This window comes from Corythoichthys intestinalis, chromosome 16, assembly GCF_030265065.1.
Source record: "Corythoichthys intestinalis isolate RoL2023-P3 chromosome 16, ASM3026506v1, whole genome shotgun sequence".
Taxonomy (NCBI): domain Eukaryota; kingdom Metazoa; phylum Chordata; class Actinopteri; order Syngnathiformes; family Syngnathidae; genus Corythoichthys; species Corythoichthys intestinalis.
The window spans coordinates 46,887,535-46,900,165 of NC_080410.1; the positions used below are offsets into that span (position 1 = coordinate 46,887,535).

A 12,631-nucleotide genomic window follows, 5' to 3' on the forward strand; every position below is an offset into this window, starting at 1 on the left:
GCAAGGCTTTGGAGTCCAAACTGGCCGCCTGCCGGAGTTTCGCCAAAGACCAGGCGTCGAGAAAAGCGGAAAACGGCGCCGTCGTCAACGGCAACGCCGCCAAATTCTCGCACGCCATCCACACCACCTACTTCGACAAAAGGTGAGCAATGGCCTCTTTCGCCAAGAGGAGCAGCGAAATGACTCTGGCGTCTTTTCCCATAGCGGCGCCGTCAACGGACTGGACTCCAGAACCGTCTCCCCGCCGGGTTTACTACCCCTGCGCGTGTGACAACGACCGTCGAACCGGGCTCTTACGGGAATTGTGTGTTTGCACAAGAGACTCTACGACACGAAGCGTCTCTAAATTGTATTGTTGAGTTTCCGTCGCATGGGCGTTACTAACGCCAAGGTGACAGCCCCGCCTTTTTCGCGGCGGCGGCGCACCGTCCTCGCCCCCTTCTGAACGACAAAAGGTCCCGTTTGACCTCGCGAACCGTCATTTGCACACTTGGACGATTTCTTCCCCTGTTCAGAATGTATTCTATTTAATGATAAGGGATGCGTTCATGTTAACTTATCTCAGCAATGCAGTATTTTCTCGCGTGGCGTTTTTTTTTTCTCGGGTTTTCCCCGCGTCCACACTTTTGACTGAAGTGAATGTTGATCGTTCCAAGCCTCGTAGCCAAAGTGCGCTCAAGGCGCACATGTGTGGAGTGGGTCTTTTTTTATACCTGTGTGTGTGTGTGTGAAGAAACTGGCAAATTTACCTCAGTTTGACATGTCGGTGAGTGATGATACCGGCCCTTTAAATCTAACAAATTGGCAAGGAAGCAAAGGACAAGAGTGTGCTTAGTGTTTAATTTGCTTTTCAAATTGTGAATTTTGTGGGCTGTGAGAAACATGCCAAATAAAACTAGTCCAGTATTTGCAAAGATTCTTCAAAACATCCCCCGGCGACCGAAGAATTCCGTCGCTCGTTTTGCCACCTTTGTACAAGATATCCACGTTGAAGCTCCTTTTTATTTATTGTTTCCCCGTGTGTCGCCAGGGTGCACGGCGGGATGATCTTAACTTTGTTGGAATAAATAAAGATTGACAGGAGCACCGCGTTGCGTCCTTTCCCTCGGGAGCTGAAGTCTCAAACCGAGAGGCCCAAATGCTTTTCCATGTCCGCCTTTAAGACGTTCTTCTTGATCTATGACACAGGTCAAATTTAGTTTGAATCAGGGGTGTCCAAGCCCATGATGAAAACATCAGTGAATATGGCCAGCACAAGAAGATTGAATTCAGCCTACAGTGCCTTCCATAATTATTGACACCCCTGGTTAAGATGTGTTTTTTTAGCTTCTAATATATACAGTGCCTTGCAAAAGTATTCGGCCCCCTTGAACCTTGCAACCTTTCGCCACATTTCAGGCTTCAAACATAAAGATATAAAATTTTTATTTTTTGTCAAGAATCAACAACAAGTGGGACACAATCGTGAAGTGGAACAAAATTTATTGGATAATTTAAACTTTTTTAACAAATAAAAAACTGAAAAGTGGGGCGTGCAATATTATTCGGCCCCCTTGCGTTAATACTTTGTAGCGCCACCTTTTGCTCCAATTACAGCTGCAAGTCCCTTTGGGTATGTTTCTATCAGTTTTGCACATCGAGAGACTGACATTCTTGCCCATTCTTCCTTGCAAAACAGCTCGAGCTCAGTGAGGTTGGATGGAGAGTGTTTGTGAATAGCAGTCTTCAGCTCTTTCCACAGATTCTCGATTGGATTCAGGTCTGGACTTTGACTTGGCCATTCTAACACCTGGATACGTTTATTTTTGAACCATTCCATTGTAGATTTGGCTTTATGTTTTGGATCATTGTCCTGTTGGAAGATGAATCTCCGTCCCAGTCTCAGGTCTTGTGCAGATACCAACAGGTTTTCTTCCAGAATGTTCCTGTATTTGGCTGCATCCATCTTCCCGTCAATTTTAACCATCTCCCCTGTCCCTGCTGAAGAAAAGCAGGCCCAAACCATGATGCTGCCACCACCATGTTTGACAGTGGGGATGGTGTGTTCAGTGTGATGAGCTGTGTTGCTTTTACGCCAAACATATCGTTTTGCATTGTGGCCAAAAAGTTCAATTTTGGTTTCATCTGACCAGAGCACCTTCTTCCACATGTTTGGTGTGTCTCCCAGGTGACTTGTGGCAAACTTTAAACGAGACTTTTTATGGATATCTTTGAGAAATGGCTTTCTTCTTGCCACTCTTCCATAAAGGCCAGATTTGTGCAGTGTACGACTGATTGTTGTCCTATGGACAGACTCTCCCACCTCAGCTGTAGATCTCTGCAGTTCATCCAGAGTGATCACGGGCCTCTTGGCTGCATCTCTGATCAGTTTTCTCCTTGTTTGAGAAGAAAGTTTGGAAGGACGGCCGGGTCTTGGTAGATTTGCAGCGGTCTGATGCTCCTTCCATTTCAATATGATGGCTTGCACAGTGCTCCTTGAGATGTTTAAAGCTTGGGAAATCTTTTTGTGTCCAAATCCGGCTTTAAATTTCTCCACAACAGTATCTCGGACCTGCCTGGTGTGTTCCTTGGTTTTCATAATGCTCTCTGCACTTTAAACAGAACCCTGAGACTATCACAGAGCAGGTGCATTTATACGGAGACTTGATTACACACAGGTGGATTCTATTTATCATCATCGGTCATTTAGGACAAAATTGGATCATTCAGAGATCCTCACTGAACTTCTGGAGTGAGTTTGCTGCACTGAAAGTAAAGGGGCCGAATAATATTGCACGCCCCACTTTTCAGTTTTTTATTTGTTAAAAAAGTTTAAATTATCCAATAAATGTTGTTCCACTTCACGATTGCGTCCCACTTGTTGTTGATTCTTGACAAAAAAAATTAAATTTCATATCTTTGTTTGAACCCTGAAATGTGGCGAAAGGTTGCAAGATTCCAGGGGGCCGAATACTTTTGCAAGGCACTGTATATACATATTTTTTTCTAAATAATAAGGGACCTTAACGGAAAAAAAAGAGAAAAATCCAACCTTCAATACAAGTGCATTTATTCAGTGGGGAAAAAATCCCAAATAAAGAAATAATTATTTGACATCAAATCTGGTGTTAATACTTTGTACAACCCGCCTTTGCCAACAAAACAGCACCTAATGTTCTCCTATAATGTTTCACAAGATGGGAAAAGACAGAAAGAGGATCTTCAGCCATTCGTCTCTCTAAATCATCCAGAGACCTGGGTCATCTCCTCTGTACTCTCTTCAGCTCACCCCACAGGTTTTCAATGGGGTTGAGGTCTGGGGACTGAGATGGCCATGGGAGGAGCTTGATTTTGTGTCTGGTGAACTATTTCTGTGTAGATTTGGCCATATGTTTAGGGTCATTGTCTTGCTGAAAGAGCCAGTGATGACCCATCTTCAGCTTTCGGGCAGAGGGCAACAGATTTTGATTTCAAATGTCCTGGTATTTCAAAGCATTCATGATGCCATGCACCCTAACAAGGTTCCCAGGGCCTTTGGAAGTGAAACAGCCCCACAGCATCACTGACCCACCCCCATACTTCACAGTGGGTATGAGGTGCTTTTCAGCATGCGCATCATTCGTGGCACGCCAGACCCATTTAGAGTGTTTGTTGCCAAAAAGCTCTATCTTGGTCTCATCTGACCAAAGCACACATTCCCAGTTGAAGCCCCAATGCCGCTTGGCAAACTCCAGACATTTGCGTTTATGATTGTGAGTGAGGAAAGGTTTTCTCCGTGCATGCTTTCCAAACAGCTTGTTGGCGTGTAGACAGCAACTCATACCCACTGTGAAGTATGGGAGTGGGTCAGTGATGCTGTGGGGCCAAATCTACACAGAAATGGTTCACCAGACACAAAATCAAGCTCCTCCCATCGCCATCTCAGTCCCCAGACCTTGTTTTGTTGGCAAAAGGGGGTTGTACAAAGTAGAGACGTCCCGATCCGATATTTGGATCGGATCGGATGCCGATATGGGCAAAAAAATGCGGATCGGTATCGGATCGGCCGACACGGAAAAATTCCGATCCAGACTTCCGATCCAGTATTTTTTTTAAAAATCCAGTCCGGGTTTTCCAGCGCACCGATATACATAATCCATTCCAGTTTTTGCTTTGGTTTCCCTAAAATCCGGTCCGCAGTTTACGGCACACCTTCAACACACTACATTACCGTCTCCCAATTTACCGAAAGACTTTATCTGTAAAAATGTCAGCTGTGTGGGATCATTTCACTTTAAAGGACGACGAAGAGGCAGAGTGCCACATTAAAGCCACATGCCACAATAAAGTCAAGCGTGGTGGTAAAGCTGTAAGATGTTTTAATAAAACCAACCATTTAGCAACGTACACATGCATTGAAAACTAGGTGCGTTAGTAAACCGCCGCCATCTTAAAGCAGGAAACTTCCCTTATAGGCTATTGTTGTGAACCTTCCATGCGAACCTAATTAACTTTTTATCTAAAGTACTCCTAAATTGGCAAAATCTTGACTTGAATCTATCTTCAAAACAGTTTTAAAACTTTCACATGTCAATAGTAGACAGAAGGGAAATTATGGAAAAACGGGAGCAATTTTAACAACTTACAGTTGATTCGCAAAATTAAATGAATGTAGTTCAAAGCTGCTGATACAGAATGGGGACTTCAGTATTTTATTTACTGTTTTAAAATGTTAACTTGGTACTGAAATAGTCGTTTATTTAAACCTGAGAGGCTTTTTATACAATTTTTGTAACTAATGCACGAAACATTAAAAGCATCTAATAGCTTGGGGGCTTTATGGGATTTTCCACTGACAGTTTACAATATTATTTGTACGTTTTACTGACTGACTATGTCATTTCTGTTCGTCATTTATAATGTTTTGTGTTTGTCACTGAATGAACAGGTCAGCTTCTTGTTACCAACCATTGTGTGTTATTCAAACTCACCTAATTCAGCTGGCTAGTTGTTATCAAGAGTAATAAAACCCTTTTCAACATGAGTCTGACAACTAAGTAAGGAGGCTAAATAACTTTAAACTTTAATACATGCTCAGATAGGCCGGTATCGGTATCGGCCAGTATCGGTATCGGATCGGAAGTGCAAAAACCTGGATCGGGGCATCCCTGGTACAAAGTATTAACACCAGGGGTGCTAATAATTGTGACACACATTATTTGATGTCAAATATTTTTTTCTTTATGTGGGATTTGTTCCCCACTTGTATTGAAGGTTGGATTTTTCTCTTTTTTTCCATTAAGGTCCCATATTATTTGAATTAAAAAAAAAAAATTAGAAGCTGAAAAACACATCTTTTTCAGGGGTGCCAATAATTATGGAGGGCATTGTATTGTTCTATCAAACAACAGTAGTTTTGGCTTAAAATACAGCAGTTTCTTTTAAAGAGGAGTGCGAGTGCAGAAACTGCTTTTTGTCTTGTCTGTTTTCCGCCATGGAAAGGTGTTGGACATCATAATCATTGAACATAAAGAATGGTATTAGGAACATTCTAATAAAGTTGAGCATCTCGCATGGTGGGCACATTCCCCAGACTTCAACATTATTGATAATTTATGGTCAGTTTTAGAGATCCAATTAAAATGTTGATTTCCATTGCCATCGTCATCATCGAGTTAATTTTATTTTATTTTTTTTAAAGGTGTTCATTATTTTGTCCAATCCCTTTATAGGTATATGTATGCGTATACATACATATGTACAGTGGGGCAAATAAGTATTTAGTCAACCACTAATTGTGCAAGTTCTCCCACTTGAGAATATTAGAGTGGCCTGTAATTGTCAACATGGGTAAACCTCAACCATGAGAGACTGAATGTGGAAAAAAAAAATCAAACAATGTGATTTTCAGTTTTTTTCCCACACATTCTGTCTCTCATGGTTGAGTTTTACCCATGTTGACAATTACAGCCATCTCTAATCTTTTCAAGTAGGAGAACTTGCACAATTGGTGGTTGACTAAATACTTATTTGCCCCACTGTATGTACAGTGCCTTGCAAAAGTATTCGGCCCCCTTGAATCTTTCAACCTTTGGCCACATTTCAGGCTTCAAACATAAAGATATGAAATTTTATTTTTTGGTCAAGAATCAACAACAAGTGGGACACAATCGTGAAGTGGAACAACATTTATTGGATAATTTAAACTTTTTTAACAAATAAAAAACTGAAAAGTGGGGCGTGCAATATTATTCGGCCCCTTTACTTTCAGTGCAGCAAACTCACTCCAGAAGTTCAGTGAGGATCTCTGAATGATCCAATGTTGTCCTAAATGACCGATGATGATAAATAGAATCCACCTGTGTGTAATCAAGTCTCCGTATAAATGCACCTGCTCTGTGATAGTCTCAGGGTTCTGTTTAAAGTGCAGAGAGCATTATGAAAACCAAGGAACACACCAGGCAGGTCCGAGATACTGTTGTGGAGAAGTTTAAAGCCGGATTTGGATACAAAAAGATTTCCCAAGCTTTAAACATCTCAAGAAGAACTGTGCAAGCCATCATATTGAAATGGAAGGAGCATCAGGCCACTGCAAATCTACCAAGACCCGGCCGTCCTTCCAAGCAATTTCTCAAAGATATCCATAAAAAGTCTCGTTTAAAGTTTGCCACAAGCCACCTGGGAGACACACCAAACAAGTGGAAGAAGGTGCTCTGGTCAGATGAAAGCAAAATTGAACTTTTTGGCCACAATGCAAAACGATATGTTTGGCGTAAAAGCAACACAGCTCATCACCCTGAACACACCATCCCCACTGTCAAACATGGTGGTGGCAGCATCATGGTTTGGGCCTGCGTTTCTTCAGCAGGGACAGGGAAGATGGATGCAGCCAAATACAGGAACATTCTGGAAGAAAACCTGTTGGCATCTGCACAAGACCTGAGACTGGGATGGAGATTTATCTTCCAACAGGACAATGATCCAAAACAAAGCCAAATCTACAATGGAATGGTTCAAAAATAAACGTATCCAGGTGTTAGAATGGCCAAGTCAAAGTCCAGACCTGAATCCAATCGAGAATCTGTGGAAAGAGCTGAAGACTGCTGTTCACAAACACTCTCCATCCAACCTCACTGAGCTCGAGCTGTTTTGCAAGGAAGAATGGGCAAGAATGTCAGTCTCTCGATGTGCAAAACTGATAGAAACATACCCCAAGCGACTTGCAGCTGTAATTGGAGCAAAAGGTGGCGCTACAAAGTATTAACGCAAGGGGGCCGAATAATATTGCACGCCCCACTTTTCAGTTTTTTTATTTGTTAAAAAAGTTTAAATTATCCAATAAATGTTGTTCCACTTCACGATTGTGTCCCACTTGTTGTTGATTCTTGACAAAAAATTAAAATTTTATATCTTTATGTTTGAAGCCTGAAATGTGGTGAAAGGTTGCAAGGTTCAAGGGGGGTGAATACTTTTGCAAGGCACTGTATGAGGCTAGATAGCTGAGTTGGTGAGCCATTCGCAGTTCACCCGGTGGGCCCTGGGTTTGAGAGCTAGAGGAGATTTTTTATGTTTGGAATTTTGACATTACTTATATTTACTTTTAAAGATGTTAAGATGAAGGCGGGTGTCCGACTTTTTTGGTTTGAGATAGGTAAATTTCACCTGGAAGACTGATAGACGTCTAATGGCTCGCAGAATAGATTGTAGGTCTATTTTAGTCAATGGCAGCCAATTAATTCATTATAAAAAAAAAAAAAAAAATTTTTAACGTGATTCCAATCCTGTTTAAGAAAAGTGGAATGATTTAAAGTTTGAGTTTTCTGAAAGCAGCCCTCGGAGGAAAGAAAGTTTGGACACCTGACCTGCACGTCAAATTCCTACCTTTCTGGAGGCCGTCATGGGGAAGTTATCCACAAAAACCACGTAATGAGGGATTTTGAAGTGGGAAATCTACGAGAAAAGAGCAGTTAGCGTGCATGGGAGCCACAACGCGGCCGGTCCACCAAATGGTCACCTGGCCTTTGCAGAAGGTTCTGATCTCATCCGCCGAGCACGTTTGTCCTTCCCTGAGCCTGACGCAAGCGCACACCTGCTCCCCGAGTCGATCATCTTTGACGCCCACCACCTTGGACGTGTTTACATCAAGATTCATGAAAAACTCACACAAAGACGCCCGTACCTGCACGTCGAGCACTTTGTGGTGAGTGTAGAGGAAACGCTCGATGTCAGCCGGGTAGATGTTTTCGCCACCGCGGATGATCATGTCTTTGATGCGACCCTCGATGGAGCAGTAACCCAGCGCGTTCAGGCTCGCCACGTCGCTGTGACAATAACAACAAAGTTTGACGTGGAAGAAGCTCATCGATCAAGACAGGTTAAAGTCAGCTGATTTTTCAGATTAATACGTTTATTTTTCGCATCACGCCAGCCAAACGGCTGCAGAAAAATCTTGCTTTATGAGGGAGAGGCGTGTGCGCCTTTTTGGAGTTTCAAAAGGTTCCCATTCACCGTGGATATTGGCCAAAACAAACCCTACTACTGTGGGACCATTGGATTTACGAGGAAGTGAGTAAACATCTTGTTTTGTATTTTGTCAAATACGAATACAGCGATTACAAATAGGGTTGTTCCGATCATGTTTTTTTGCTCCCGATCCGATCCCGATCATTTTAGTTTGAGTATCTGCCGATCCTGATATTTCCCGATCCGATTGCTTTTTTTTTTTGCTCCCAATTCAATTCCAATCATTCCCGATAATTTTATAATTATAATTGTAATAATAATAATATAATATATATATATAATAATATAATTGTAATCATATACATTTTGGCAATACATTAAGAAAAAAATGAATACAACTTGGACGAATTTATACATTCAACATACAGTACATAAGTACTGTATTTGTTTATTATGACAATAAATCCTCAAGAAGGCATTTACATTATTAACATTCTTTCTGTGAGAGGGATCCACGAATATCCACTTGTAATTCTTAAAGGATAAATGTGACTTTGTATATTGTGACTAAATATTGCCATCTAGTGTATTTGTTGAGCTTTCAGTAAATGATAATGAAGGCCATGCCCAATGCATGATGGGAAGTGGAACCATGAGTGTGCGTAGTGCTACCAATTCACATATCTTCTCTGCAACAGCATATGATTTAAGGTGTTAAGAAAAAGAGCAATTTCAACCTTGCTTCCCCACATTACTTCCCATGATATTTCTAATTGTAGAGAGAGGGATTGTAAGGCTTTAGCCAAATAAAATAAGGCTCTAAAGGCTGCCAAAATTCACTGTACTCATTTTACGTTGCCTTTTAGCTCTCTATATTTGCAAAACGGCGTCATAACTGATGGAGCGCGACAATGCGTGAGTGGGTCGTGCAGCGCATGCATTAATGGCATTAAATATTTTAACGTGATACATTTAAAAAAAAAAAAAAATTACTGCCGTTAATGGGATAAATTTGATAACCCTACCTTAAGTCTAAACTAAAGACTCTGGATAAGTGTAACATATTATGTCTGTAACATTAAATACATTTAGGAAACGATTTAATTAAAAAAAGATATATATATTAAAAAAAGGCATGGCTGATATTTTTTTGCCAATTCCGATACTTTGAAAATGACGTGATCGGATCCGATCAATCGGGACATCTCTAATTACAAATTAAACACTACAAACTTTCTTTAAATAAAGGACTACTTACGTTTGATCATTGATAGGCATGTAAAAAGCTCTCCTCATGCACATTAGCTGCACAATAACTGCAGCCGCCTTCCTCTGGGGAACGAGCTGTAAACTTCTCTCCCGGGTGGTTTGCCGATCCACGAAGACAAATGACAACCCAGTCGCCATGTCAAATAATCCGGGCTAGTTATGTGTGATTTTCCGCTTCGAAGACTTTGAAACATCACTCGGTTCAGGTTAGCATGTCAGCTAGCTGTCACGCCTCTTGGTTTAGTTTACATTATTCGACGCCGGGTAAGGGAAATGACATATGTCCGATTTAGGTGTCAGAAAATATCGTTCGGGAGGTGCGACAGTCAAGGTGAAGTCGACAGTTTTGACCATTATGGAGTAATTTTGCCATGTCGTCCTGAATTAGTGCATTTTTATTATTTCATATTCCATTTAGCACAAGACTGTTATTTGTCATGAACATGCCATTTATTTAGCAATTGGGGAAAATACTTGGATAAAAAGAACATCCTGTAAAAAATTGAAGTAAAGAGACAGAAACAATGACATTTTGCAGCTCTCTTCGTCACGTTTTCCTCGTTGTGAATAGTTCCCCCTCGACGGGCTGACTGGTCCTTCTCAAGCCATTTATTTGGCTATTGGGGAAAAATACTTGGATAAAAAGAATATCCTGTAAAAATATTGGAGTAGAGAGACTGAAACAATTACATTTTGCGGCTCTCTTCGTCGCGTTTATCTGTTTATCGCGTTCTGAATAATTCCCCCTCAATGGGGTGAATAGTAAATGAGCCCAGTCTCCCGCTGACGTCATCCACCTATTGGGGACGCTAGAGCCCTATAATGGTAGGCGTGGCTAACCGGCAGATTAAAAGACTAATTTCTCGTCATCTGCGCTTTGCTAAATTGTTGTATATAGTCGAATAGTCTCAAAATATGATTCTAATTCACATAATAATGCTATTTTAGACTTTTTTTTCTTTCTCCTGTCGTATGCTCTTTAAAGTTATAATATATTAAATGTGATAGTTCACTTACTTATCCCTCCCACTCTGTCATTGTTTGCATACTATCCTCATTAAAATATGAAAACCTAAAAATGTTTGGGTGATTTTAGTTAAAGCAGGTACCGTTTTTACATCTGTGTGATTTTGACAAAGATCACATTTGATGGTGATTTTATGCAGAAATGTGAGAAATTCCAAAAGTTTCAGATACTTTTTCATACCACTGTAGCTAATTCTCACCATAGGAAATGTGTACACACTTTTTTGGCACTCTCACCCAGTTCTGTACCAGCGGTCCGGTCCGACCACCTCACGGGTCTTGTTAGGCTCGTCCCAGTAGCCATGCATGACGCAGCTGCCCCGGATCAGCAGCTCTCCCGTGGCACCGAGCGGCACCGTCTCACCCGTGTCAACGTCCACCACTTTGGCCTGTTGGGCCGCGCAAAAACATTAGGGCTCTCAAAATTATCGCGTTAACTGCCGGTAGTTAATTCTTTTAATTAATCACGTTAAAATATTTGACGCAATTAACGCACATGCCCCGCTCAAACAGATTAAAATGACAGCACAGTGCAATGTCCACTTGTTACTTGTGTTTTTTGGAGTTTTGTCGCTCTCTGCTGGCGCTTGGGTGCGACTGATTTTATGGGCTTCAGCACCCATGAGCATTGTGTAACTATTGACATCAACAATGGCGGGCTACTAGTTTTTTTTGTTTTGATTGAAAATTTTACAAATTTTATTAAAATGATAACATTAAGAGGGGTTTTAATATAAAATTTCTATAACTTTTACTAACACTTATCTTTTAAGAACTACAAGTCTTTCTATCCATGGATCGCTTTAACAGAATGTTGATAATGCTAATGCCATCTTGTTGATTAATTGTTATAATAAACAAATACAGTACTTATGTACCGTATTTTGAATGTATATATCCATCTTGTGTCTTATCTTTCCATTCCAACGATAATTTACAGAAAAATATGGCATATTTTAGAGATGGTTTGAATTGCGATTAATTACAATTAATTAATTTTTAAGCTGTAATTAACTCGATTAAAAATTAGAATCGTTTGACAGCCCTAAAAAACATGCATTTCCATGTTTGGGCTCAACAGATTAAAACCGCCTACCTCGACGTGGTGCATGACGCAGCCGACCGTGTGCAGCTTTAGATCGTCGTTGTCCAGCGGGAACCCCAAGAAGGTGACGGGGCTGTTCTCTGTGGTGCCGTAGCCGATCTGATCGGCGCATGATTTCGTCAGGTTGCAACGGTGTTCCTAGTAACGTGACTCACCATGAGCTCCTTCATGTGCAGCTTTTCCCTCACTTTGGCCACCAACTCGGGGGCACAGGGGGACGCCGCCATGATGCCTAGAGTGTAACCAACATCATCTATAGCAGCCAATGATTGTTATATTATTTTTCCTGCATTGTCTCACCGCCTTCCATTGAGGACAAATCGTACTTTTCCAGATCCGTCAGGCCTAGCAGGTCTGCGAACATGGTGGGAGTGCCGTAGATGAAAGTGCACCTACGAACAAATGAGTTATAGTAGTATGTTTAAATATCCAGTTGTTTATGTGGCATGCTTTGTGTACTAGCAAGATGGACAATGGAAAATCCTACTTCTCCTTGTGCATGGCTTCCAGGTTGGCTCGGCTGTCGTAGGCGGTGGAGGGGAAGACCAGGGTGAGGCCGTGCATGGCCATGCACATGCCGCCCACCACTGAGCCAAAGCAGTGATACAACGGAACGGGCATACAAACGCGCACCGACGGCTGAGGGAACGCGGGGCTTCAGAAAATCTGACGTTTTGATTCACAAGTATGTCGCACTAACCCTCCAGTCGTAACCCGCTCGCAGCCCCAGGAAGTAGGCGTTGTTGACCACGTTGTGGTGAGACAGCGTCACGCCCTTGGGGTCGCCGGTTGTGCCCTGAAAGTAGGGGT

The 12,631-nt window shown here is 41.7% G+C and overlaps 2 protein-coding genes across 3 annotated transcripts in view; one reads left to right on the plus strand and one right to left on the minus strand.

Moving 5' to 3' along the window:
- LOC130931843 (nuclear distribution protein nudE-like 1-B) overlaps nucleotides 1-1,366 on the plus strand; it is a 36,210-nt gene extending 34,844 nt beyond the window's left edge. Inside the window, exons 8-9 of the mRNA XM_057860969.1 lie at nucleotides 6-142; nucleotides 205-1,366. Of these exons, the coding sequence (XP_057716952.1) occupies nucleotides 6-142; nucleotides 205-271 (204 nt within the window). The 3' untranslated portion in view covers nucleotides 272-1,366. The remainder of the gene's footprint in view (nucleotides 1-5; nucleotides 143-204) is intronic.
- LOC130931842 (medium-chain acyl-CoA ligase ACSF2, mitochondrial-like) overlaps nucleotides 59-12,631 on the minus strand; it is a 21,534-nt gene continuing 8,961 nt past the window's right edge. The window contains exons 7-16 of one of the 2 annotated variants that reach the window (XM_057860968.1): nucleotides 12,522-12,617; nucleotides 12,309-12,460; nucleotides 12,122-12,213; nucleotides 11,977-12,053; nucleotides 11,813-11,920; nucleotides 10,954-11,105; nucleotides 8,138-8,279; nucleotides 7,973-8,083; nucleotides 7,840-7,908; nucleotides 62-1,177 (exon numbers count right to left, since the gene is read on the minus strand). In XM_057860968.1, coding sequence (XP_057716951.1) covers nucleotides 1,121-1,177; nucleotides 7,840-7,908; nucleotides 7,973-8,083; nucleotides 8,138-8,279; nucleotides 10,954-11,105; nucleotides 11,813-11,920; nucleotides 11,977-12,053; nucleotides 12,122-12,213; nucleotides 12,309-12,460; nucleotides 12,522-12,617 — 1,056 coding nt within the window. In that variant the 3' untranslated portion in view covers nucleotides 62-1,120. Of the gene's footprint in view, nucleotides 1,178-7,839; nucleotides 7,909-7,972; nucleotides 8,280-10,953; nucleotides 11,106-11,812; nucleotides 11,921-11,976; nucleotides 12,054-12,121; nucleotides 12,214-12,308; nucleotides 12,461-12,521; nucleotides 12,618-12,631 lie in introns of both variants that reach the window. The other variant, XM_057860967.1, reaches the window with a different exon arrangement.